Source organism: Perognathus longimembris, chromosome 18 (genome assembly GCF_023159225.1).
Source record: "Perognathus longimembris pacificus isolate PPM17 chromosome 18, ASM2315922v1, whole genome shotgun sequence".
In the NCBI taxonomy this organism is placed as follows: Eukaryota; Metazoa; Chordata; class Mammalia; order Rodentia; family Heteromyidae; genus Perognathus; species Perognathus longimembris.
In genome coordinates, this window is record NC_063178.1 from 600,786 (window position 1) to 627,248 (window position 26,463).

A 26,463-nucleotide genomic window follows, 5' to 3' on the forward strand; every position below is an offset into this window, starting at 1 on the left:
CCTATTTTTATAAGTAAAGTTTTATTAGGACATTGCTGTGAACAGCTTACAGAGTTTCTGAGGCTGCCCGGGGGCTGCAGTGGTAGAACTGACAAAACCAAACAGAGATCACATGAAGTCTACCCTGGCCACTTACAGGGAAAGTTTGAACAAACCAACCCTCTGGGGACGGTAGTAAAAGATGGCTCTCGCTCAGCAGCACGAGACGTGGGCCTTTCCAGGCGAAGGAAGAACTCGAACTGGCAAGGATGGAAGAATGCCAGCCTCAGCAGGGCCTGGCCACCCAGCCCTGAGGACGGTCCCCAAGGACGGCCTATTCCCTGGCAGCCAGTCAACGTGTCTCTGATCTTATTCATTTCCAACCAAGCCAAAAAAAAAACCCACAAAAGCAACAACAACAGCAAAGAAACCTATCAGAAGGCAGGCCCGTATTCATTCCCTCTTGCTGGGAGGTGGGTGAGGCCTACACGTGAGAACACTGGGCCCTGGAGACTGGGTAGAGAGAGGAGGGAAAAGCCAGAAAGCAGGCCACAACAATCTGCAAGCCTGGGCAGCAGCCTACTAGGAGCGGCGGGGAGGACTCGGCCCCCTAGGCCGGGGCTCCGGCTAGGAGCGGCGGGGAGGACTCGGCCCCCTAGGCCGGGGCTCCGGCTTTGAGCGGCGGGGAGGACTCGGCCCCCTAGGCGGGGGCTTCGGTTTTGAGCGGCAGGGAGGACTCGGCCCCCTAGGCCGGGGCTCCGGCTTTGAGCGGCGGGGAGAACTCGGCCCCCTAGGCCGGGGCTCTGGCTAGGAGCGGCGGGGAGGACTCGGCCCCCTAGGCGGGGGCTCCGGCTTTGAGCGGCGGGGAGGACTTGAGCACCCTGGACGTGAGTGCCTGCTGTGTGTGAGCAGAGGGAAAGGGAGAGCCTGGACTCCCTGGACCTGCACACAGCAGGAGCTCTCATGCCTGTGGTTTCCAGCGGTGCAAACAGCTCCAAAACATGGTGATCTCCCAGTATAAACATAACTGCATGTGGAACAGGCCAAGGGAATCTGGCTCACCCGGGCCCAGTGCTGCCAGGATGGGTTAGAGAAATCTCCCTTCTTGCCACCACCAGATGAGTACAGACTCAGAGATTAGGATGAGATGATTACCCTGGCCCGAGCAACACCTCACTAGAAGAGGAAGGACAACTGGAGGGGCGGGAGAATGAGGAGAAGCTGGTCTGCCCGGCGAGGGCCGAGTTCTGACTGGTCTATGGGTCACCTCTGCAATTCCTACCCTCTCCTCCAAGAGCTCAGACATGAACAGGGCAGAGGAGGTGCAGAGGCAACCCCGGGGGGACCTCAACCCCAAGTCCTGCCGCCGCCAGGGCAGGGCCCAGGGCAGGGGCACCTGGCCACGCTCCCGCTCCAGGCAGGCCTCACCTGGGTTTGGGACGGCCTGAAGGCCGCATCGAAGCTGCTCTGGAGGGAGTCGAGGAAGGGCTGCACCTTGTAGAGCCCATGCGTGGTCTGGCTGGAGCGGAAGGCCACGACGTGGAAGTACTTGAGGATTTTCTCAAAACGGGCCTGGCTCATGACAAGTGCCAGGCTGCGGTTGCTGTAGAAACCGCTGCTCCAGATGCTGAGGACCGACTCGCAGTGCGAGACACTGGTGGAGATCACGTAGCCCAGAAAGGCCTTCATTTCCGCCAGCGTCACCTCAACCCAGGCACTGTCACTGCCGAAGCGCTCCTGGAACTTCCTGGCATACATGTTGGTCTGTGCCACCATGCTCTTCAGGGCGTTGTCTGGGACAAAGAGCTGAAAGAAGTCCACGGCCCTGGCACCCGGGGGCATCTTTCGGGTTGGACCTGAAACCCAAAGACAAAATACTCCTGAAGCCACCACACCCCACGCGGGCACCGGCACTCCCAGCAGCCGGGGTCCCCCTCCCCCTCTAGCTTCCAGAGCGGACTCCAGGAGTCGTTCCACTGCGGCCTGCCGTCCTACCCTCTATCCTCTCGCCGTCCTCTGCCTACACGGCCTCCTCCGCAGCCGGTCCTCCTGTCACGCGGACCGCCTCCCGCTCCAGCCTTGCGCACAGGCCACCCCTCACCAGGCACCCGTGTGCAGGAAGCCCCAGGGGCCTTCTGAGAGCCCGGGCACACTGCAAGTTCTGCCAAAACCTGGCTCACCTAGTAAATACAGAGCCCAAGAGATGGGCACAGAAGAAAGCCGGACATGAAGACACACAGGCTCTCCTGGGGTTTCCCTGGTTTTCATTTTGTTTTAAATTTAGGACGACCCTAACTTTCAACCTATGGAGTTTGAACACTTCTAAGAAAAGAGCCCATTTATCCCCCCAATGCATTCCAACACTGAAGTTCTAGAACCGACTGCAAGCTCAGCTGCAGGGGCACAGAGATCACGTGACAGGAGGCAGGTCCCACGGTGGGCGGACGCAGCTCCCGGGCGCAACACGGCGTGTGCACCGCCACCACCCCAACCTGAAAGGACACCAGTGACTGCTCCCACCGCGGCGGGGAGGCAGGGCTGGCGGGGAGCTGCTCGCGGCACCCTGCTCAGACAAGGCCTGCCACACACTGCTAGCCAGGGACATGATCCCGCCTCAAGACTCGAGGCATGGTTCCTACTGAAATAGATAATTCCATGACATAACCACCGAAAAGCTGACAAAAGCCAAGGGCCACCATTTATGCTGTGTTTGCCTTGCAGTTCTGGGGTTAAACCCAAGACCTCACTACCACTTGAGCCACGCTCCACCCCTCTTTATATACATTAAGAACCAGGTTTAGAGTTCTATTCATGGTAGGAGTCAAGCTTTGAGTCTTTATGCTGCATTGCGATAGTTAATAAGAGCTGTGTGTTCTTTAGAACTTTAATCACTTTTATCACCGATTTGGAGTCTATGAAAAGCAAGTTCTTACAGAAAAATGAAGACAGGTAACACGGACAACAGCCTGTGTTTTAGAGGCAGGAGATTTGGTGACATAAACCCCAGCTCCAGTTCCCTAGGCCATGGTAAATTCCCTAATTCCTCCTAGCTTGTCCTTCACTATGGTACAGGCAGGGGAAACCTACATGGTAAGGCAAAATGCACACTAAAGTCAAGAAGGTGACTTGCTATGCCCAGACCGGGGGGGCGGGGGCGGCCTTCGCAGTGGCGCTGACACGGGGCCTGAAGGGTTCCACGGCCCCTCACTGTCAGAAGAGTGAGGCAGCCACCACAGTCCCTGCCACCAGCCACACTGGAAAGGTGGCTGGCATTGCTAGTGCATTGCTGGCCTCTAGATGTGGGCCTGTGTCTCCAGGGTGTGGGGAGAGCACTAGGCCCACCCCAGAGCCCACAGCGGCCTGCGGGGGAAGCACGCTGCAGAGAAAGCTGCGCTTAATGTCTGGACCACGCTGACCTTTTCCCTTCCTAAAGTTAGGTATAAGGAAACTGTGCCTTCCTGCCCGTGTCCAGATGCACCCCAGAGCCAGTGAGGCCTAGCCAGCCAATGGCTTCACGAAGGGGATGCGGTTAGCTGGCTCTGTGCTCACTGTAACTCCTGGCACAGAAAACACAGTAATTCAGAGCAGCCTCTGTGAAGGAAATATCGAGGGGGGCTGGGCGCTCAGCTCTGGCCCCCAGCTTCCAACACCACGGGCCACGTAAGGGCGTGGTCCAGGGGCGGTGAGATCTGCAGCCACGCCCACACAGAGGGCCTTGCAGGCCTCGCAACCGGCCCTCGGCTGTGGCCTGCAGGGCCCAGCTTCCACCAGCCTGCCCTTCTTCCCCAACTCGGGAAGTGGACACAGAGCCCCCTGAAGCTCAGGGGCAGAGGCCTGTTCAAAAGCAGCGAAACCCCGTGGGCCCTCAGGGAGCCCCTCGTCCGGTCGACGCTGGAGTGCCATGCGGGTCCTAAAAACGAAGAACAGTTCCGATGCTTCCTTCAGAGGCAAGCAGACTCAGGCCTGAAGGAGGGCCGTGCCTACAAGAGAAACGGAAGATCCTGACCTCGAGAAAAGGGTCTGGAAGGTCTGAAGGAGGCTGTGCCCACAGAGGACGGGCAGATCCAGACCTTAAGAGAAGAAGGATCTAGAAAGCTCCCTGGAGAAACTGGGGGGGGGGGGGGCTTCAAAGGCCACCTGCTAGCAGTCACCAGTGCCACTGGAGAGCTGCAAGTGTTCCAGGCAACAAGAACATCATGTGTCAGGGATGCATGCAATGGTGAGGAGAGGGAACAGGAGGCACTGGGGGGCCTGGGGCCTGGTGAGGAGCTGGCTGTGGACGTGGGTATGGTAGAACCATGTTTACACTGTCAGCAAGGTGGCCCTCCATTCAGCTATGCCAAGCATGCAGTGTGCTCTCTCCCCGCTACTCACCACTCCTGGGCTTTCCTCCCTCCCTCCCTCCCTCCTTCCCGCCAAGCTGCGACCTTGCAGTCTTGACAGGCGACTACCTCCATGCTGAACCCGCAGGCCTCTCACAGGCCCCGACACAGGCAAGGGCAAATCCTGGCCTCTGCTCTGGCCCTCCCACAGTGGACTTCACAGCCCTGGGATGGAGGCCAGCTGGGGCCCTCAGTCACATCCACACGTCGGAAAGGGCGAGGTAGCCCCTGCCATTCCTAAATTATGACCAGCACATGTTTAGGGCAAGAATGGTGTTTTGGATGCACTAGCATTTTGGGCAGAAACCATCAGCAGTTTGTGATACAGATGAGGATCAATTAATGTTTTAAAGGCTTTAAAATAATGGAATTAATTATCTCCAAGCTAATTATCTCCAAGCTAAACCAAACAAGTATAAAAATTACTGGACTATCCTTCATTGCCACAAAAAATTTCCTCTCCTTTGAGACACAGGAAATTATATTCCATAAAAGGGAAATGCAGAACGTGGCCAGGACTGGCCTTCTTGGTGCTGGCTGCTGCCAGCCCTGAGCCTCCGCAAAATAAAGCAGATGCTCTCCACCCTTCTCTCTCTGGAGGGCCAGGCGCCCCACGTCCGCTGACAGCTGTGGTCCGGGCCTCCCTCTGGACTTCAGCCACTGAGCCAGTGTGCTCTGCAACCTCCTCCCAGTTCAGTGGCCCGTGACAAACCTGTCGCCGGCTGGATCAGGTTCCACAGGGAAAGCCCCGAGAGCTCTAGCTGCCCTCAGGCCCCAGGAGGGCTGACAGGACAGCTCACCCGACTCCTGGGACAGCCGTGAGGAGCATCTGGGTGCTGGGTGAACAAAGAGGACGTGGGCACGGTCTCTGGTGAGCCTACAGTCCAGGCACACCCACCCACCATCACAAAGTAGCGCTTCCTGAAAAGAAAAGGGGCTTTCTCCTGGATGTTAATTATATCCATCTGCTTCCCTGCACCCCCCCCCTCCTTGCTGGGAGCAAGGGAAACGAGGAGCAGATGAGAAAAGGGGAGCTGGGACGGAGGAGGCAATCCCAGGATGTTGGTCTTGCTCATGGGCAAGGGAATAATGAAACAGGCCTTGGCGTTCTCTCACAGGGGGAGCTGGGCTGACAGCAGTGGGCCCTGCCGACAAGGGGGACCTGAAGAACAAAGGCCAGAGCTGGGGCTGGGCACCGCCTGCGGCCCAGGAAGCAACACGGTGTACCATGGGCTGTGGCCATTCTGACCCGCAGCTCCTAGCCCTTCTCCCTAGTTCTTCCTTTCTTCTCAGGCCAACTTCTGGGATGAAGCTCCACTAAGTATAGTCACGAGAAATGTGTTGCTACCTTAGCAACAAACATAAATGAGTTATGTTTATTTCATTTATCTTAATAAACTCCAAACTCAGCATGTTTCTGTATGCAGGTGTGTATTCTGCTTTAACAATAATAAATAACTCAATCCACTTATTCCTGGACATCAACCCTATGAGATCTGTAATGTGACTAGCCCTATTTACCCAAGGAGAAAACTGAGTCATGGAGGGCTAAGGGACATCCTTGAGGTTTTTTTGCACCACTAGCTGGCAGTGGACCCAGAATTATCCCCTGATGGCCCAGGTCCGGGGGGTAATCCTTCTTACTACAAGATCCTGCCCTGAATTCAGAACTGGGGGCAGAAAAGCCCAGTTCAGGTTTGTCTCACAAAGTGCCCTCTGGGACCAGGTCCCACATCATAGCCAGCAGGACACTGCTTAACACGCATGGGCGGCTGAGCGACCCATCCCATGTGCCATCCATCACAGCAAGTCTTCCCGTCTGAGCTGGATGGGGCTGGCCACTCGCACCCCTGACCAGGGCCACCGGCCCCACCCTCTTCAAAAGGGAGACTTCAGGCATCTGCCTAACCTGCTGCCCCAGCTCCCAGAGACTTCTGGCTGGCTAAACACACTCAGTCATCTGTGAAATTTTTAAACTGCAATTTTTGCTTCACAACACAAAAGCTGCTCTAATTGCCCCATCCCATGGCAATGTTTTTTCTAAAGCCTTAAATTATGAGCTGTAGGATGGAGCTCTTCCAAAGATGAAGCAGTCGTGGGACAAAGTGTCCTTGCTGTGGGCTGGCGGGGATGGGGTTCCACAGGAGACACAGCCAGCTGGGTGTCAGCTCCAGCAAGAGGAAGAACAACTCGCTGGAACCTGGAGGCTAAATGACCCTTTGCTTTAAGAAACAGAGGGTTCAAAGGTGACCGCCACCAGTCCCTGTCGTAAGAATGTTGCTGCTTCCAAGAGCTTAGACTAGAAACCCAGAGACAAAGTTGTATTCCTAATAAATTAACAATTGAATTGTCCGTAAAGGAAGACAACTGACCTTCACGAAGGAGGGCTGACCCTCAGACAGGATGACTGACCCTCAGGAAGGAAGACTGACCCTCTGGATACAGTACTCACTGATCCTCACAAAGGAGGCTGACCTTTGAGATAGAGGACTGACCCTTGGGAAGGCCTTATTTTGTGAAAGAGACCCTGCCATCAGAAAATCTACACAGGAGAGAGATGTAGGAAGATCTTAAGTCTCCAGGCCAGCCTGTAAATCACAAGATCCTATCTAAAAATCAACTAAAGCAAAAGTGCTAGGAGTGTGGCTCAAATGGTAAAGCATCTGCCTAGCAATCTCAAGTGGGGGACCTTAAAACATCTTTCATGAACACACCTTTGGAAAGAATATAACGCAACATGACTTATATGACACAAGTTACTTCTGATTTCTTAAAGTCTGGCTGGGAAAGCAGAGAACCAGAGGGTGTAAGGCAAAGATGAGTGATGTCACTCGGGGTCCTGGCAGAGCCCTAGGGATCACAACTTGTCCTTTATACTCCTGAGAGCATGCGAATAACTATGTGTGTGGCTTTTATCCATAGACAGAGTAACAATGGGTTTTCCTATGCAGTGTTGGGGACAGAATTCCCACTGAGCTATATCCTAGCCCTGCAAGTGGAGTTTTAAAGGAAGACGTGGGTGCATACGTCCAGGTAAAGGTCTGGTTTTACTTGTGAAACCAGAGGGGGTTCATTTACACTTGTCCAGGCGCCAGTAATCCACGCATTGCAGCTGCCTGCCTCTTCATCCATGCTATTTCCCACACAGGAGCCACAAGGGCACAGGGGAGAGAGCAGTATGGGCCCAGCCCTGGGCATCTAACAGAGCCTGCAGCCCCTGCAGCTCATAACCTTTGCCTAGGGCAAGATCTCTTCAGAGACATATAGGGCTTTTAGTCTTCTCTTTAAATTCTTCTTCTCCAATCTAAGTTTCCAAGAAGGAATAAGAAGTCAAACAAGAAAAGCAAACTTCTGGGGACAGAAAGCTGCAGACCATGAGGGAATGCATTTCAAATCAGGCTGAAAAAAACATTAAAAATCCCCAAAATGTTTCTATGCAGGGATGGTTTGCGCCTTCCATTGGTTATAAATAGCCCTCTATAACCATGGGTATTGTTTATCTGGGAAGAAAAGACAGCTGTTAGCAGATGCTGGCAAGATGCAAGCAGGGGTCGGAGGGGAGGGGCTGTCGGAGGGAAGTGTTCAGGATACCAGAAAGACCCACACGCTCATCTTCCAATTGACCGTGAGCAGGTCACAGAAGGCAGGCTAAAATTTACATGTGGCTTCAGACGTACCACGGAAAATAAGTGACTCAGTCCTCTCCATTCCCAGTGCAAATCACGGGATGGCCAGTGTGAGCTTGAGCTTTCAAAGACCCAAGCTCATCTGACTTCCTCTCCCAGCACATCTTTTTTCCCCCCACAATGAAGTGGCAGGGCATCAGCAGAATGTCTCTCTTCCTACCTAGTCCAGGATCAACAGCTACTGCACCCCAATTCTTTCCCCCAACAATAGCCAGAGTGGCTGGGGTGCAGATCCTGGCCCCAACAGCCAGTTTGACTCTGCCACCGTCAGCTGTGGCTCTGGGTATCTTGTCTGCCTTAACCACCTATCCTGCGGAGGTGTTTGAAGATGGAGTGAAGACCTGTTGGGATGCACTCCAGAAATGTCAGAAGCACTGTTACTGGTGTGACCGGTGTCCACCCTGGTTTCCTCTTTGTTATTATGTTCCTGATCTTAAGTACACACAACCTCTGGAGGCTGTTCCTGATCCCAGGTGTAAGCAACCTAGGAAGCTGTTCCTAGGAGGCTGTTCCTGACCCCAGGTGTACGCAGCCTAGGAGGCTGTTCCTGACCCCAGGTGTACGCAGCCTAGGAGGCTGTTCCTGACCCCAGGTGTATGCAGCCTAGTAGGCTGTTCCTGACCCTAGATGTATGCAGCTTCCAGATACATGCAACTCCTCCACCCCCAACAGAGATTATTTATATATAGGTACAAGGCATTCAGTTCCAACAGGCCTAGAGCGAAGTCTTTGAGATAAGTGGGCATTGGTTCAACTCCAACCATAGATTATGACCTCTGATTCTAGGATTCAAAGAAGCACAGACGCACAAAAAAGAAACATCAGTCAGGTGAGACCTACAATGGCAGACACTTGTAAGCACCTCACAAAGACTTCAGTGGGGACGAAGTCAAGGCCACAGTTAAAGAGATCTGAAGCCTACAGCTGCAGGACCTCACCAAGCACCAGGCAGCCATGTGGCTGAAGCCCTCAGAGCCCCAAGGTTGCTTTACACAAAGAGGGCTTGGGGCTGCAGTCCAGTACCTTGGTGGAGGCTCCTGCCCCCACAAAGCCTTCTTTTCCCATCTGTGCAGCAGGGGTCCCCCTCTAAAGAACAACCATATAACAAACTAACACTGTGCACAAAGCAGAGGCAGCATCTGGTTCACACTGAACTTGGAATAACCACCAGCTATGGTTGTTGATGCCATCTGCTTCGCCAGCCTGGGCACGTGCCTCTCGATGCAGGTGTCCTTCCCAAGGACCAGCGAGGCTAGTGAAGGACACACCTCAGGCTAGGGGCAACATTCACAGGTAACTAAGACATGTCCTCCTGGGTCTGAGCTCCGTCTACACATCTACATACAAGGGCTCAACCAGACAGAATAAGCTCACTTTCACTCCTAAGGTGAGAGTGGTGGGAGACATTTCAGGGACACTGAGTGGGGCCTCCAGCCTCTGTTCATCATTTTAAGCCACCACACAGGACAGTACACTGGCCATCCCCTCTGTTAGAGGAAGGACTAAATGGCCATCAGGTAGCTGCTTGACAAGCATGTTTTGCTGCCAAGGTAACACCAAGCACAAAGGATGTAAAACAGCCATCCCACTTCCCAGCAGTCAAGTCTCCCCTGCATGGGAATAGCTCTCTTCTGTCACCTACAGGACCTGAACACCAAGGCGAGAGATGTCCAGGTGCAGGCTGGAGGCTGACGCTGTGATTTCTGGGTGTATGTATGGACTGCCCCTTCTCTCCAACTCCTGTTTGAACTGCACCTGCATATAACCATGTCTGTTGCATATAACTCTACAAGGATGAGCTTCCATGGAAGCAACCTCCCGTCCTGACCACCCAATAGCATCAACATGCGCTTTTCTGCAGCCCCAAGCACTCTGAGTTACCTTGTCCTTACATGCTACCTCCCATCTTCCACATGCTCATTCCCAGTCCACACACAACCCACCTGCAGTCCTTCTTCTGCACACTCACACCAGTGTATGCGTAACCTAGGGGAACAGCAGGGTGAGAGCACATCCCCCACTGCACCCCATGTCCCCTGTTGCCCTGAGCCCACACTACGGGAGATCACATCCTCCTCCCTGTGTTCTCCTGTGTGCCCTGAGCCCACCTACCATGATGTCTAGACAAAACCAACTGAAGCCAGGGACCCAGATATGAACCAGGAATGCTGACTCCTGAGCCTCAGGTCATTGTTTCCTTAACCAGGCAGGTTGTTGAACTACTGAGTACGTTTGTCCATTGTCGGGATAAATCTACTGCAGCCCAGGAACACAGCGAGTGTCACACTGCGTGAGAACCTTTAAAGGAACTATCCCAGGCAGTCAGGAGGCAATCTTCAGGGAAGGAGCCTGCAAGGGAGGAATCGGTATGATACTATCCTGGGTAATTAAGACAAATGACCTTCCTGTGTAATGGCAGGGTAGAGGGCAGAGCCTGTGAACAGATCAACCATACCCCCACGGTATTTCTCTTTACCTAATTACACTGAGAAATTACCCCCACTTCCAGATCCTAATCCAAACGCTAAATCTGTGTCCCTGGCAGACCCAGGGCACTCTGCTGAATGGTGTAGGGCTCTGGGCAATGCCTGCACTCATGGTGACCCCTCAGGGTGAGGTCTACTCTGAGGCTCCCAGCACCAGCATCCTCGGCCCGCTCTCCAAGTTGAAGTAGGTGATGCCCTTGCTCTTGCTGGGATGCCCTTGCTCTTGCTGGGAGACCCCACGCACCTGCAGAAGAGGGACCCGTGCATCCTTCAGGCCACATGGGGGCTTCTGGGCACTCAGAAAGCCCTTCCCTGGACACAGGACTAGAGAGAAAGATGGTGAACAGCTACCCCCAATCTGTCCCCACACCTAGGCTTGCTGACAGTGGACAGGGGACTCTGATTCCTGCATTCCATGTGGCCTGATTGCATGGAGTTGGTTCCCTCACCCACTGCTGTAAAGGCAAAAGGATGATCAGCTGTCCATGTTTGCACAAGACTAATGGATGTCCTTGGATTCAGGACTCTTCAGCCCTGAAGTTAGGGAATTCTGGGCGACTGGAAAAGCTGGTCTCCCGCTGTAGGTGCCAGGTGTACAGGGCTCTGCAAGCATCAGATGCTGCCACTCCTTATTAGAAAAATGTTGCCTCTCAAACTCTCTCTGCCATGTCTGTGCCATCTCATAGTTCCTTGTGAGTTTAGAGCAAGAAACCATCTGGTACTGGCAGGTCGCCAGTCTGGTCTCCATGTCCACCCATTAGCTGGAACTACCTGGCCTGTGCCTCCATTTCCAAGTTCTCAGGGTAGATCTGTTTCAACAGGGTAAGGCACCCAGGCCTTACAGACAGGATGCTTAATGGTCTGGCAAGGCAAACCAGGAAACAAAGGCCAGGGTGGTGAGAAACGGGTTCACTCATCTCTGACTTTAGGGATAAACATATGATGATGACTGTCCAGGTACAACCAGACAGCTCCCAATGTAGAGAGATGCAGTGCTCACCTGGGTCCCGTCCAGGTACACCTGGAAAGCTTCCAATGTTAAGCTAGCTGGTCTGCCACATGAGTGATTTCTTAATTCTTTGGGAGACTATTTTTTTTTGTCCTTGGTAATACTGAGATTTGAACTCAAAGTCTTGCAATTAGTCAGTTTACTTACATGGCTGGAACTCTACCACTTGAGCTACCACTTGAGCCAGGCCTCCCTCTACATTCCTGCTTTTTTCTTTTCTTTTCTTTTCTTTTCTTTTTTTTTTTTTTTTTTTTGCTGTTTTTGTTGTTCTTGTTATTGTGGGGGGGGGGCGGTCATTTTGCCTACGCTGGCTTCAAATCATGATCCTCTGGATCTCAGCTTCCTGAGTAGGTAGGATAATAGGCATAAGCCACTGGTACTTGGCTTCTTTGCCAGGAATATTTTCTAAAAGGAGAGGCATCAAGGGAACTAGAGAAGTATTAATCTATTTAAGAAAATCAATGAGTATCATGCTAAGAAAAGTGGGACCGTAGAGCAGAGTCAGAGGGTGTGTGGTCACACTTCGGGTCATGGGTCTGGGTGAGTGACAAAGGCAGCGGTTTGGGGGCTGTGGACACTGGGCTGCATGCGCACAGCACGGTGCCCTGAGACAGTGCTGTGGAACACACCCAGACCCAGCAGGGTCAGACCCATCCCTGGCGAGGCAGGGCCGAGCTTCTGGTACGTTACCCTTCCACCAACAGCTTCGATCTGCTGAAGTCGCCCCTGCACCAGACATTACCACCAGTGCCCATCCTCCACCCCCTAAGCATGAAGGTGTGGGATGGCCCACATCTTACAGATAAAGAAACGGAAGCTTAGAGCAACTCGTCCAAGGCCAGACAGGTAGGAGGGGCAGAGGAGGACCCCAGGTCTGCCTGGTTCTCCCATGAGGCCTGGCTGTCCCTGGCCTCGTTTCCTCCTTTCCAGAAATGGATATCGTAACTATTCATCCAAAGCCTGATTAAGCATTATCCGCTCCTTCTCCACCTCCCGCCTTCTCCTGGTGCTTGCTTACCCATTGCTCTAAAAAGCTGTTTGCAGAAAGGCTCTGCTGACCCAGGCTGCTGGCTTCCAGATGCTGCAGCTTATCCTCCCCTCCAGACACAGCCAGGCGCTGTGGAAAGGACCAGCTATATGTAAACACGCTTGCCGTCACTAAGCTCTGCTTTCAGCAAAGGTGATGGCTGAGACAGCTGCCTGTTATTTTCCAGGCAGCTGAGCCTAAAGGAAGAGACTTTTTTTTTTCTCTTAGCAGGCACTCCTGCCCAGCCTTGGGGTGAAATTTTAGGCTCATGTCTTGGGTGTTTGAGGATTTTGCCCTCTTGTTTGCTGATTCACAGTGCTTCTGGCTGTGGGGCCTCTGCTTTAAGTTGAGAGGCAGATGCTCAGTAATTACAAGAATTCCTTCCTACAGGGAGACTGGCAAATCATTGCTTTATTTTTTTTTAAGGGTGAATTTTAAGCAACAGTTTAAAGAGCCAGCCCCTCGGGTTTTGGTGACAGGAAGAACTGAAATGAATCTTCAGAAGGCTTTCCCCTTTTCTCCCAACGCACAGGACTTGGGGACAAGGCTGGAGTCTGAGACTCCTAGAAGCAGCAGCAGGGTGAGCAAGGACAGAGCACCGCCAGCACCTGTCTTACAGTCACCCTCTCATGAATCATAGTCAGTACGATAGAACCAGAGCTTCATCCTCAACCAAGAGTTAGCCAGCTAACTCCCATCACCAGGGTGGTTGCCACAACTCACTTGCTCACTGGCCTTTAATTTTAGTTACATAACTTTTCCAGTTCCTCCTTTGTTTTTCCTAGGAGATGACTGGCATTTTCCTTCTTGCGTTAGGAAGAAATCTTTACATATTTAGATATTATCTTTTGTGATTTTACAAATATTATTCCAGTTTCAAACACAGCACTGTGCCCAACAGCAGACCATGTTCCAAAACAGGAAGAGATTGTAAGACAGAGCTGCAGGAGTGTGCTCACCTCCCTCCTGGGCCTTTTCTCCTTAAACTGAGATTTAAAAAAAGAAAAAAACAAGGTTAAGTTCAAGGTTCTGGCCCAACAACTCGGGACCAAGACACACTCCTGCACTTAGGGCCCAGGAGAGCCTCACCTCACTTTGGAAGGCAAGTTCCCATCACCTTCTATTTTCAGACCCTGGACTTTTAGAGCATGGGCTAAAAGTGCTTTTTATTTTTTAATAAACCCACAGTCTACCAGATCAGTGGCAGCAATGTAGAGGCCTTTTACATAAAACTTTAAGCTTTCTAAGTGGTGAGCAGAGATGTGTGGAGAGGGAGAGGAGTAAGGTCACTCTGCTCTACACAGCCTGACTATTTCAGAGCCAACAGGACACTTGGTTTTACTGATAGCACCTTTGTCTCTTGACCCTGGTTCAATTCTTTAAGCAGCAATCAGTGTGGGTCAAAGAAGAGCCAGAATAAAGATATAATGGGCTGCCTGAGGGAAAGGAAGGAAGCGTTAAGAAGGGCCTCTGGCTGGCTGGCAGGCTGGCTGGCTGGGGTGGGGGAGATACAGGCTCCCTAGCCTGGCCAGGGTGGCTCTCAGCAGGATCTGCTGCTTGTCAGGAGCTGTTGGGAAGGAAGCTGAGGCCTGCAGGGGATAACTAGGAAAGGCTAGGTGGGCCACAGCGCCAAAGAAGGAATAGAACAGCACAGAATCAACAGCCTCTCCATGGCTGCTGAAAAAAAGAACTCTGAAAGTCCTATCAAGCTGGAGGCTGGGGAAGGGCGGGGGGGGGGGGGGGGGTGTCGGGAGGCACCTGGGCCAGAATGTCCTGAATGCAACAGGTGTCTGCCAACCACACAGCTCAGTGATGGAGAACATTTTCCGGGTTCAGCAGCAAGCTGGTACACTTGAAGAGTCAGCAGGAAGAGGGACTGGTCACTAAGGAAGGATGCCGAGTTCTGACTTCATCCCACGGGCCAGAGAGCACTAAGGGAAGCCATGGTTTCCAACGGCCACTATGCTGGACTTAACTATGTGGGGAGATCTTTCCACCAAGCCTGGCAGCCTGCAGCCAGTGAGTAGGGTCAAAGCTGGTACCTGGCCATCCCTGCTTGCCTATGATGGGCAACCATCAAGGGGATGCAAATGAAGGTGAACATGGGGGCGCATCTGCATTTGGTCATCATGAATACCAGTACCACCATATTGGTGATAGGCTGGAATCGCCAAGCATTCCATCCTGAGTTCAAACTCTAGTACCACCAAAAGAGCAAGCGAGCGAGCAAGAGAGAGAGAGGAGGGGAAGGAAAGAAAGAGGGAAGGAGGGAGTGAAAGAGAGAAAGAGAGAGGAGGGAAGGAGGAAAGGAAGGAGAAAAAGAGAGAGGGAGGAAGGGAAGGACAGAAGAAGGGAAAGACAGAGGGAGGGGAGAGAGCTCACTATCTCCAGCAAGACAAACCTCAGTCTCACCAGTTTCAAAAGCAGATAACTAGAAGGAGCTTTACAACAGCCAGCATCCAAAACCTCCAAGGTAGGTGCTGATCTTGACACCATTGAGCTGTAGGCCTTTCATAGCAGGAGCAGCCTGAGGGGGGCCGGGCTGCCCTCCTCCTGCACAGGGAGTCAGACTGCGTCCCACTGGGCATGCCCTGGATTCAGCAATACGATTTGAAAGGAGCAGGAGATGAAATAAACTTTTTGGAGCAAAAGGCTGGCTTTAGGCTTACTAGGGTGGCAAAGCTACCCCTATCAGGTGTGCAAATGAAAAGTCCAACTTCCTTTGATTTTCTTTTAAAGCGCTTTCTGGAGCTGCCAGGCGCTGATTCACAGCTGACTCCAGCTCCAGCTGGCCCACTGCTCCCTGGCCCCCTCCCACAGCAGGCTTGCACTGAGAGGGCAGGAGGGCAGCACTGCGGCAGGCCCCAGGGCACACTACACCTGGTTCTGCCCCACCTGTCCTACCTGCAGCCTCTGAGGATGAGTGAAGCTGAGGGCGGCAAAGAGAACAGAAGCTGGCTGACAGGAGGCTTTGGTGTCAGGCGGCCATCAGGGCCCGTTTTATAAAAAGCTTCAAATGCCATTGGATTCCAGGAGCTCATTCCTCTGATACTGGACCCTCCCACGGGCCTCAGAGACCATGTCAGAAAGCTAAGTAGAGACCACCTCATCACAGCCTGGGGTCCAGCCAAACTGCTGGCCATCTTGTCTCAAGGTTCATTACTGGTCTTGCTGGATGCTGTCAGTCTGCTAAGTCACCATAAAAAGGCTACAGGCAGGGAAGCTTAAGCAAATTTCTCAGTTATAGAGTCCAGAGGGTCAAGGTGTTCTAGTTCCTCCTGATACCTCAATCCTTGGACTGTAGATCCTATCCATGTGCTGTATCCACATGTGGTCACACTGTGTACAACTCTGTCCAAATGGCCTCTTCTCACAAGAACTCTAAGTCAGACTGCACTCTCCTACCCCCATTGTAACTGCATCACATATTAAAAGACCCTTTATCCAACGGGTCACATTCCAAAGCAGCAGGGAGGCGGGGGGCTAGAGTTCCTATACAGGACATGGAGAATACAACCCAGCCTACCATGGATGGGAGGCACTGTGTGGCAGAGCAGATGCTCAGGACAGAGCTAGAAACGGGACTTGACAGTGCTGTCTCCCAGCAGAGGGCTCTGGGTGCCCAGCACACACCACACCCCAGCCTGCAGGCTTCCGTGATGCCGTCCGTGTTCAGCTGCGGAGGGCTGTGCACACTGGTGCTCTGCTCCCAGTCTTGGCACCACCTTCTTTGGGTCTGCACTGACATATCCAGCAGGTTTCTGAATGCTGACAAGACTGGCACACAGTTCCCTGAAACGCCTCATCCACGCAGGAGAAGCAGAAGCAAAGGAAGGGCAGGATGTACAGAATGCTCTGACTTGCAACTCAGATCACAGGGAAGAGAGACCCAGGGGCCCAGCAGAACCAACAAGATTAAATGGCTCTTTCAAAGTCAAGTCCTGTTACTTAGCAACCCCAACAGGTTACTAAGGTGGCAGGTGTAGCTAGCGAGGATTTGCCAGGACAAAGAGTGAACAAATGCAATAGTGGTACTCATGAGACACATGTTGAAAATGAACTATACAACTTGTGGGTGGAGATAGGAGGGAAAAAACCATGATCGAGGGAAGGGGTGACATTGTCTAAAAAGAAATATACTTATTACCTAACTTAAGTAACTGTAACCCCTCTGGTTCATCACCTTTATAATAACAATTGGATTTTTTTTAAAGAAAGAAAAGGGGCAGGAAATCTCTCTAGAAGAAGCATATTATGCACACAGGAAATGACAGCAACTGGGGGTGCAGGTGTAACTTAAATTTCAATTAAAATAATCACAGTGCTCAAAGGGACTCATTGAAACACACATGGGGAAAAAATCCTGTGGCTACAAAAACAAAATTTCCCAACTCCAGATGTAAATCAGCCTGAAGACATACTTATGCTCCTTTCAGACGGAAAGTCTATGTTAGTTACAAATACATATGTATTATAAGACATATACATATATGTGCATTATAAGAACTGTTTAAGATGACTAAAGGTAGTAATATCTGCTAGTTTTACAAACAAAAGAGATCAAGGGCTTTCAAATACACAGAATGAGAAATGATGGTAGATAAAACATCACAAATATTATGAATCTTGCCAGGTGCCTTTATATAGAATATTTATCCCTTCAGAACTGACAGTTATAAAATGTAACTAATGATACAAAGTCAATGAATAGTTTAGAATATATTGTAATTGTAATTTTTAGAATTATTTCATGTATTAGCTTGCATGAAAGTAACAGCCCATACAAATTGAATGTAATTTTACAGTCATTACATTTCACTCAAATTAAAACTATGTCAAGAAAAAGCCTGATTTGGGAATTCATCATCCAGCAATGATATAAAATTGAAAGTGGAAAGTAAACTTAAGAATTCAAGAACAGAGTTGGGGATTTAGCCCAATGGAAGAGTACTTGCCTGGAAAGAGCAAGGCCCTGAGTTCAGATTTCAGCAAAAAAATTCAGGGGAAAAAAATTCAGAAACAGCCTGAAGTGCCACCATCTATATGACAACTCATAGTCCATCCAGACCTAAACAGAAGGCACAGTATAAAGAAAAGAAAGTTTTCAGCAGTGGTACTCACTAGACACTTTGTTGAAAATGAACTGTACAACTCGTATGAGGGGATAGAAAGGAAAAACTGGGAAAGAGTGAGGGAAGGGGTGACATTGTACAAAAAGAAATGTACTCATTACCTGACTTATATAACTGTAACCACTCTGTATATCACCTTTATAATAACATTAAAAATGTTTTAAAAAGTGCAACGGAGACATTTATTTTCATTTATCAAACCTTAATAGACTTTACAGGAATGCTATGAGAAGAGAACTGCTGGTAATTTTAAGTTCTTGAGATGAAAGCTGCATTCCAGGTGAATGTTGAAGTGATTACCACAGGCAAACCACCATCATCAGTCATTAAAAGATGAAGAACTGCTAGGATTTGCCCAAACTACAAATCCTACTTATTAAGTTCTTTCTGTAAAATGTGTTAGTGGGGAAAAAAAAGTCTTCCCTGAAGTAGTGAATTCCTTCTGTATCATGTACGGCAGATTTTGTACATTTACACATAACAGTCTGTCAGCCAGCTGGATTAATGAGGTGTTCAGCCATGTTTCTGCCTCTCTGCCAGCCCAGGGAACTTTGGGAACCAGCCTGATCTGTCAAGGGAGACTACAGAGGTACAGGGCTGCCATGAGCCACAGGCGAGGAGAGTCTGCCTTGCCTGCAGTGCTCTATTCGTGACACCGACTCTACTGTCTCCCCAGGGAAGAAGACACCAAAAGTAATGTTCATGTACTGAAACCCAAATGCAGAAATGAGAACCGCTACTGAAAGTAAAACACACCACCCCATTGCAACAGTTCTGGTTTTTCTTGAGTGACTATGGAGAGTTGCAATTGCATACAAAAATGTCCGAAGTAAAAGCTGTGGGAGGGGTCTAACACCTGACTTTGGGGTATGCCCCGAAGCATTCCCGGAACACTTTTAGGTGGTACCAAGGTTTGCTTGTTCATGGGTTTAGTCAACAAAATCCCATCATCCCACTGACCAAATCCTCAAGTCTAGACGAATAGAAAGATAAATCTCCACCTTTAAGAGCTGTCACCAGGAAGGAAAGAGGAGCAGTCAGTCAGTGGCAATAGCACCTTGCACTATCAGAGGTAGCGAGCTGAAAGCAGTCGCCTTTTCCTTTTCACAAAAGCACAGGAGTAGCTTCAGGTACAATCAAGCTACTGACGACACTGTTAATCCTTTCAACCTTGACTACAAAAAATTTTAATGTAATATTTTTAAGCAAAACTTCAAGCAGTAGTCTTGTATTCTAGGCAGGTCATTCTACAATTGGCTTCAGTCTTAAGCAAACATTTAGCTATTTGGACAAAATGTGTATTTAGTGTATCTCGTACATGCATTTATGTGTTTGCATATGCATGTGTGACATAAAAGGATAGTAGTTAAATCCCTGGGACTTTGTATAATAAAAAGTTAAATAAAGATGCTTAATACAAAAGGTCTCGTACTAGAGAAATGGGGGATTACCATGCTACTTTCAAATGACTATAGAGAAAGAGACATTTATTAATGAAATATGGGAAGAGAAAGAGACAAAAATATTATCAAAATGAAACATAAATTACAGTCTCTTGACTTTTGGTAAATAGGCCAAAATAATTCAACAGAGGAAAGTTGCCTTTTCAAAAGAATGGAGCTGAAACAACTGAATATCCACAGGCAAAAGAATAAAACAAGTGCTTTGCCTCACTACAGATAAAATGGAACAGCAGTACCACGATGATAACATTTTTAGAATGTTAAAACACAGGAACACCTCAGAGATTGAGAACTTGTCAATGGTTTTGTAGCTGTGACATCAAGAGCATAAGCAGCCACAGGAAAAGTAGGTAGACAGAGATAGGTGAGAGGAACGCACCTCTCCCTAAGTGCTTCACTAGGGACTGATGCTAGGAACGTTCACTGGGTCTTTATTGCCAGCACCCACCCTATGTTTTAAATAATCGAAGTTGCTGGACAGCTGCCTGATTGATAGATGGCAGACCCTTTCCCTGTGCTCATTTGACTTGGGCAAGGAGTTGTCAAACAAGCACCCCAATCTTTTGCAGACTGGCTGGACTGTCACCACGGTGGCCCAGATGCTTGGAATACTCCACTCTAGCTTCTGGAAACAATGGAACCACCCTGCTGCTGAAGCTGTGACTTCTGCTGCAAGACCACTTGCTCCAGTCATGACCACTCCAGACCACTTGCACCTGCTCAGTCTTAACTGCCACCATGACAAGGCTGGCAACCTCTAGACGGCCCTGCAGTTATTCGCACTCAGAATAGGAGAGGGAGCATGACTCGACCCAAAGGTGACCGGTGCACATGTAAAGTTTAAGCGACTGATCAGAACTAAAAGCTGCACACAAAGAAGGCTGTGGCCAAACAAGAAGCTACACACAGAATTCCATGCTCCTCTTCTAGCTATTTCAGCAGGCTGGTTTTCAGTCTTTTCAGGTTAATCCAGAAGATTTCACTCCTGTGTACTGTCCTCCAGTGATACGACATTAGGTTACTGAATAGTCATCTTTTACCTACTTGTTGTCTTCATCATGGATGGAGAGGACAAAACCCCAGGGCTTCCAGCCCTGACAGCAGCAGTACCAGCAACTCTTAGGAGGCTGAAGGATTCCAAAGAACAGCCAGCAGCAATAACTGCAGAAGCCGAGACAATAAAGGTCTGTGGGAGTCCTGAGAGTAAGAGATGGTAGACAGTTGAGACCAGAGGGTAAAGGGCTGTGACGAGTCACAGACAAGAGAATACCTTGCCTACAGTCACTGGAACATAAGCCCTGGCCACTGCAACAGTCTAGACGGCCACCAAAGGTTAGGAGCCAAGGGTTCCTGACACCCAAATCTCAAAAGCAGTCACATTAGTGGCTGGGTGCCAGGCCACTAGCATTCCACGCCCAGGGCAATAAGCTTTGCCCTGGGAACTTACAGCTGTAAGTCTTTGGCTCTGGAAGTGTGAAGCCCATGGTTCTCAGAGCCTAGAACTGTAAGTAAGCCTCTAGATTTGGAAGAATGACTTAAAAGCCACAGGACTGAAAGAGCTCAGGCTACAAACATTAAGAACTAGTCAGTGCCTATTTGCAATTCCCATCCAAGTAGAACAAAAAGAGCCACACAAGAGCCAGTCATTTGTCATGCGGCAGAGCACGTTACCTTTTCCTGTTACTTTCTCCATCCCTGAAATGTCTGCTGCGCTGCTTGTGTACTGAAGGCAGTGGGGCCTTGAAGGATGATGGCTCACAGGAGCTCTGGGCTCATAATCTGATGGCATTCCTGGGAGCTGGTGGGAATTGGGCGGTCAGGCCTGGCTAGGATATTCAGGTCAATGGGAATGTGTCTTTGAAGGTCACAGATCTGGCCTGGGGCTCCTTCTCCATCTGACTCCTGCCTGCCATGAGGCAAGCAGCTCTTCTCCACCACACACTCCCCACCCTGCCATGATAGTCAGCCTCACTCCGGCACCAGAAACCCTAGGACAAAGCTCTGAGACAGTGGCCCAAAATAAACCCTCCTTCCTTTAAATTCTCTCAGGCATTCGTCACAACAATGAACACAACGGTTCTTGCTCACTGCTGAGGAGTGAGTGTGGGTGAGGCTCTTTCACAGCAAACACCAAACGCCTTTTTAAAAAGTGAAAAACCCTCCCCTTGATACGATTTTGATCGTTTTAAGAGGCAAATGAAGGATGTGGACACAAGTGAATCTTCAAGCACAGTCTCATGGATTAGTAGCGGGACAGTAAGTACAACAAACGAAATGCTAACCAATGGAACCTGCAGCATATTACATACTCGTTCAGATACCTTTGTAAAACTTAAGTTACAATGTCCACAGCTTATTCATTACAACTGAAAGGTCACCCATCACCCCGTCTATGATACGTGAAGTATCTCAAGATCATGGAAAATGATTGGAATTTAAATTTTTAATTGCTTTTTTCCTGCCTTGTAAAATAAACACATATTATGTGTTCCTAAGAAAAACTCACAGTCCTTAAAAATAAAAGTGAGTTGGAGACTCTACAACTGGGTTAGGAACCTCTACTGCCTACTACCCTGCCCAGGAGACACCCAAGGCCTTCTCCCTCCTGAGAAGTTCTGAGCTCCCAGGGTAGAAAATGGAGCAGCCAGGATTAAAATAGAGTTGGGTAGACTCAAGGTTCTTCTCTCTTCTCTGTCAGACTGGGGCACTGATTACAAACATCTGTTCAGCTGAACCCCACAAAGTGATGCTAACCCCTCAAAGAAGCTAAAAGCAACTCGAACTCCCATATAAATAGTTTAAGTGCTTTGGGCTCAAATAAAAAGTTCCAGTTTAAAAGTGGGAGGCAGGGGAGGCAGGGGGAGGCGGGGTCTACCTTCCTGGTTACTAGGTCTGGCCAGTTGGATGCAGTCCGTTGAACAAGGTCAGCACCCACCCCATGACTGCAAAGACACCCACATGTCTTCCTCCACAGAGTGATGGTAACAACTTCTCTGCCCCATGAAGGGTGACTGCACATGAAAAAGCAGTGTACCATCACCAGGAGCCCGGGTCCATCCTCTCGGAAGGGGCTCCAGCTGGCTCCTCTGAGCCCCATGGTGGGCCTGCTTGCTATTAAGCATGTCCTGTTCACCTTCCGGGTCCCCAAACCTCAGCTTCCCTAGCATCACAAACTTGGCACAGCACCAAGGGAGCAGTAACTTTCCAGTGACTCCACAGATGGACTCCATCTGGACTCAAGGTCTCCTGAGGCAGGGGGTCTCCATTTACCTCTGGCCTTGGGAGAAAGATTTTCCTCCTCTTGCTAGTCAAGACTTTAAGCCAAACCAATCATCGATGATAGTTTTCAGTACCATAGCTTCCTCTCTTGCTTCTCAAGGTCAGGCCTCTGATTATACAGGGTTGTTGGCAGGGTACATGGATTTAAACCCCTTCTGATAATTCTAACCTCTAACAGCAAAGGCAAAGGACCCAATCCCAGCTAGCCACAACCAGAGACCCCAGAAAGCCGGAGACAACGGTCCTCCCATCCCTCGCATGTGTGAGTCTGCCCATTCCTTTGCCTCCTGAAAACCAATCTCAAAACCAGAGAAGAAAACCAAAGGGAGTCAGGCCTAGGATACCAAGCTACCTCCCCAATTTCATGCTGCTTCCAAAAGTGAGCTTGCATGCTGCATTGCTTATGTGCACAGCAGGTGGGTGAATGAGGCGGACAGACTGCAGGGCTATTTTAAGGGAATATGCTGCAAGTCTGGTTGGAGCCGGCCCTGAGCCCTATGCTCCCAGAATACACTTCCAATCCCATGATGCCCTTCCATTCCAGCAGGGTTAAGAGCCTGTCAACAATCCTGCAAGCACAGTACCTATATTCAGACCCTCTAGGGAGAGGGCCCACAGTACAAAGCTGGCAAGGACCAGGAGGGGAAGGAGGAGGAGAGAGGGAGGAGGAGAAGATGGGGATAGATGGAGGAGACAGAGTAGGACCCTCTGCTAGTGAACTTTGGAGACCTGCTCCAGGAAGCTGAAGATACAAAACACAGAAAGACTGAGACTATTAGCATGAAGAGGGGGCCATGATCCTCACTGGTAATTACAAAAGTGCACTTTTTAGGGCTGGGTTACAAATCAGTTCTTCCAATCTACTCCCATCTCTGGGCCACAGGGTAGGTCCAACTATGGCTGAAAAAGAAAAACATGGTCCTCAAGCCTGTGTCCTTCATGAGGACTCTATAAAGGGTCCTGGGTCACTCAGAGCCCTTCTCTGCTCTAGCACAAGCAACGAACATTAATATATAGTAGTTACACACATTTGTATATCTTCACATTTACACACTTGTGTATACCTTTTCTATACTTTTTTACAATGAGCAAGGTAAGTATATCAATCTAGAATCTTCATTGGATTGCAATCTCAATTACAAACATTCTACCATGAAACCTGATTACATGTACCACTCCTGAGGCTGAGGCAGGAGGATACTGTGTTCAAGGCCAGCCGGGGCTACATAGCAAAACCCTATCTCAAAAAAAAAAAAAACACACAGCAAGTTAAAAATTAAAAAGAATAGTCTAGAGATGTGGCTTAAGTGGTAGAGTATTTGCCTAGCAAGGACAAAGCCCTGTGTTCAATCACCTGCACTGCCAAAAAAAAAAAAGATGAAAAAAAAAATCTAGGTGCCAGTGTCTCACACGTAGATTCTTAGCTCCTCAGGTGGCTGAGATCCAGCGAATAACAGTTCAAGGCTAGAAAAGTCCAATAGAATCAGCAAGCTGAAGGCATGATTCAAGTGGTAGGGCAAGCAACAAACCAAGCCATCAGGAGGCTGTGACTCAAACCCCAGCACCACCAAAAATTATCAAAATAAGTAAAATCTGATTATAGATCCAATATCACCTTCTTGCTCTCTGCTCTCCTAACTCCTCACTGCCCATCCTGTGTGATCTGTTTACAAACATGACCATTAGGACGGAAGACCAAGCCAGGAGGCTGCTTTCCTTACAACTGAGCAGCACAGAGTGCTGGGACGTGTGTATTACAGCAGGCTGAAGGCCTCAGCTCCTCCCCTCCTCTTAAAACATCCCTTGCCATCCATGATACTAGGCACAAGAATTTTCTCCACATTGCACTCTGGCATCCATTTTAAGCCCCCGTAACCCACACTGCATTGTTCCAAGGAAAGCTGAACTGAAGCACAGGAGCCATCAAGCTTGTCCCTCTATCCCCCCACCCACATACACACACTCCACATTCTCTTCAGGGAGAGGGTACTACAAAGAGCATATTCTAAATCAGCTCCGGATTTAAAAGACAAGGAACGCCGGCAAGCAGCCACGCATGTCTTTGGTCGAAGGACTTGACTGGGACTTCCCAGTTCAGGTGCAAACTTGGTGGGCACCTGCAGGAAGCACTGCTCTTCCTATCTGTGAGTGCAGCATGGGACGGATTAAAGGGTCCTGCTGCAGAATTCATCCCATTGCAGGTTACTAAGAAATATGATGGCTTTACAATTCCTTTCAGAGTGTTCACCCTTCCTGAATCAGCTCAGTCATGATTCTTACTCATAACTAGCTCAACCTGACACACTTTCCCACTTGCCACACCTAGGAGTCTTGTTTGCTCCCAGGTGGACTTAGCCTGAAGCGCTCCAAGATAGAAACTGGATCACAGATGCTCACTGCATACGCCTGCCAACCTGGGGCTCTGAGCTGGTACAATCCTTACAGCCAATGTGGAAAACAGCTGTCCAAGGCAGGAGGCTCTTAATGACACTCTGAAAAATGTAGTGTGTATAAAAGGTAGTGTGTATAAAAATGTAGTGTGCATTTAACGTGACTTGTTTCGCAAATCCCCAAACTCAGCCACGGCCCAAATGACACTTTAAAATTTACCCACCCAAAGCAAATGCAGTCCCGTGACCACCCCCCCCCCCCTCCTCCCCATCATCGCTTCCACCACCACGGGCGGCCAGCACAGCAGAGCACACCCATACTGCAGCCTGTCCTTTGTAGACCACTCCCTTCAGGGCCCCACCAACCCTGCCAGCCTTCCAGCAGGCTGCAGCATGGTGTTGACCGCTGCCCTGGGTTCAACCGCCAGTAATAAAATGAGGAGAGGGTGGGAGGGGGGAGAGGAGAGAACCGAGGGCCACAGGAAAAGCCGCATCATGCCCAGGGCAGCCACTCCCCAGATCACCTCAGCACTGGCCCAGCACCTGCCAGAGACCACAGGACGGAGCAGCAGTGGGGCCGGGGGCTGGAGGCCACGGGCGAAGCAGTGGGGCTGGGGGGCGAGGGAGGGCACGGAACGGCGGGTCCCCACCTCTCAGAGGGGGCAAGGGCTGAGCTGCTTCGTGGTAGCGATATTTTAAGCCGGGCTCCACAAAGGCAGCAGGAAGGACCTGGAGCAGGGGCAAGGGCGCCCACTCCTCCTCCAGTCGCCAGGGCTTGCCAGCACCCCTGAGAGAACCCGCGGACCCGGAGCGCTCCCGCGAAGGCGGCTGCCGGCGTCCTTCGGAGCGGCCAGGTGACCAGACCCTAAGTTTCCCAGATCAGCCGGAAGCTGAGCGGCGTCCAGGCGCCCGCGCTGGCCACTCCCCGGCCCTCCCGCGGCTCCCCCGGCCTCGCCCTTGGCGCTGACCGGGCCAGCCGCACAAAGGCTTCCCAGCAGCGACCGGCTTCGGAATCCCCGCCGTCAAGGAAGCCCGACCCGACCCTCGCCACCGCCAGATGCCGCCGCCACCGGGACGACGCTGCCAGAGGGCGGACGCCAGGCCCCCGCGCCTGGCCTCGGGCACCGCGCGGAGCCTCCCCGCGCGGAGGCCTGGCCCGGGCCGGACCCTCCAACGCTACGTGTCAGCCCCGCTCCCGGGACCTGACGGGCGCAGCGCGGTCACCGGGCCCCGGGATCGCCGGCCCCGCGTCCCCGCCGCCCTGCCCCGCAGCCGCCGCTTACCTCCGGTGTCCTCGAAGCGCGGGGACGGCCGATCCCGCAGCGCCGCGCTCCAGCCCGCGCAGGCCTCGTCCTCCTCGGGCTCCGCGGGCGCCGGGGCGCCGGGCGGCGGCGGCGGCAGCGGGGTGGCCCCCGGGGGCGCGGGGCGCTCGCGCTCGTCGTCCGAGGAGGCGGCCGAGGAGGAGTGCGAGGCGGCCGAGGTGCTGTAGAAGGGGTTCCCGCCGCTGTCCGCGCCCGACTCCCCGAACACGTCGTCCGAGATGTGCAGGCTCTCGTAGCGCGCGCGGGCCGCCTCGAGCAGCGCCGGCGCCCGCCTCCGCGCGCCCGCACCGCCCTCGGCCATGGCCCCG

General features: G+C 51.1%; 1 protein-coding gene across 3 annotated transcripts in view; it reads right to left on the minus strand.

Moving 5' to 3' along the window:
- Pgbd5 (piggyBac transposable element derived 5) overlaps positions 1 to 26,456 on the minus strand; it is a 33,847-nt gene extending 7,391 nt beyond the window's left edge. The window contains exons 1-2 of one of the 3 annotated variants that reach the window (XM_048367553.1): positions 26,117 to 26,456; positions 1,408 to 1,835 (exon numbers count right to left, since the gene is read on the minus strand). In XM_048367553.1, the coding sequence (XP_048223510.1) occupies positions 1,408 to 1,835; positions 26,117 to 26,456 (768 nt within the window). Of the gene's footprint in view, positions 1 to 1,407; positions 1,836 to 4,406; positions 4,492 to 5,073; positions 5,102 to 26,116 lie in introns of those variants that run through there. The other 2 variants (XM_048367554.1, XM_048367555.1) reach the window with 2 other exon arrangements.
- Between the last annotated feature and the right edge of the window lie 7 nt (positions 26,457 to 26,463).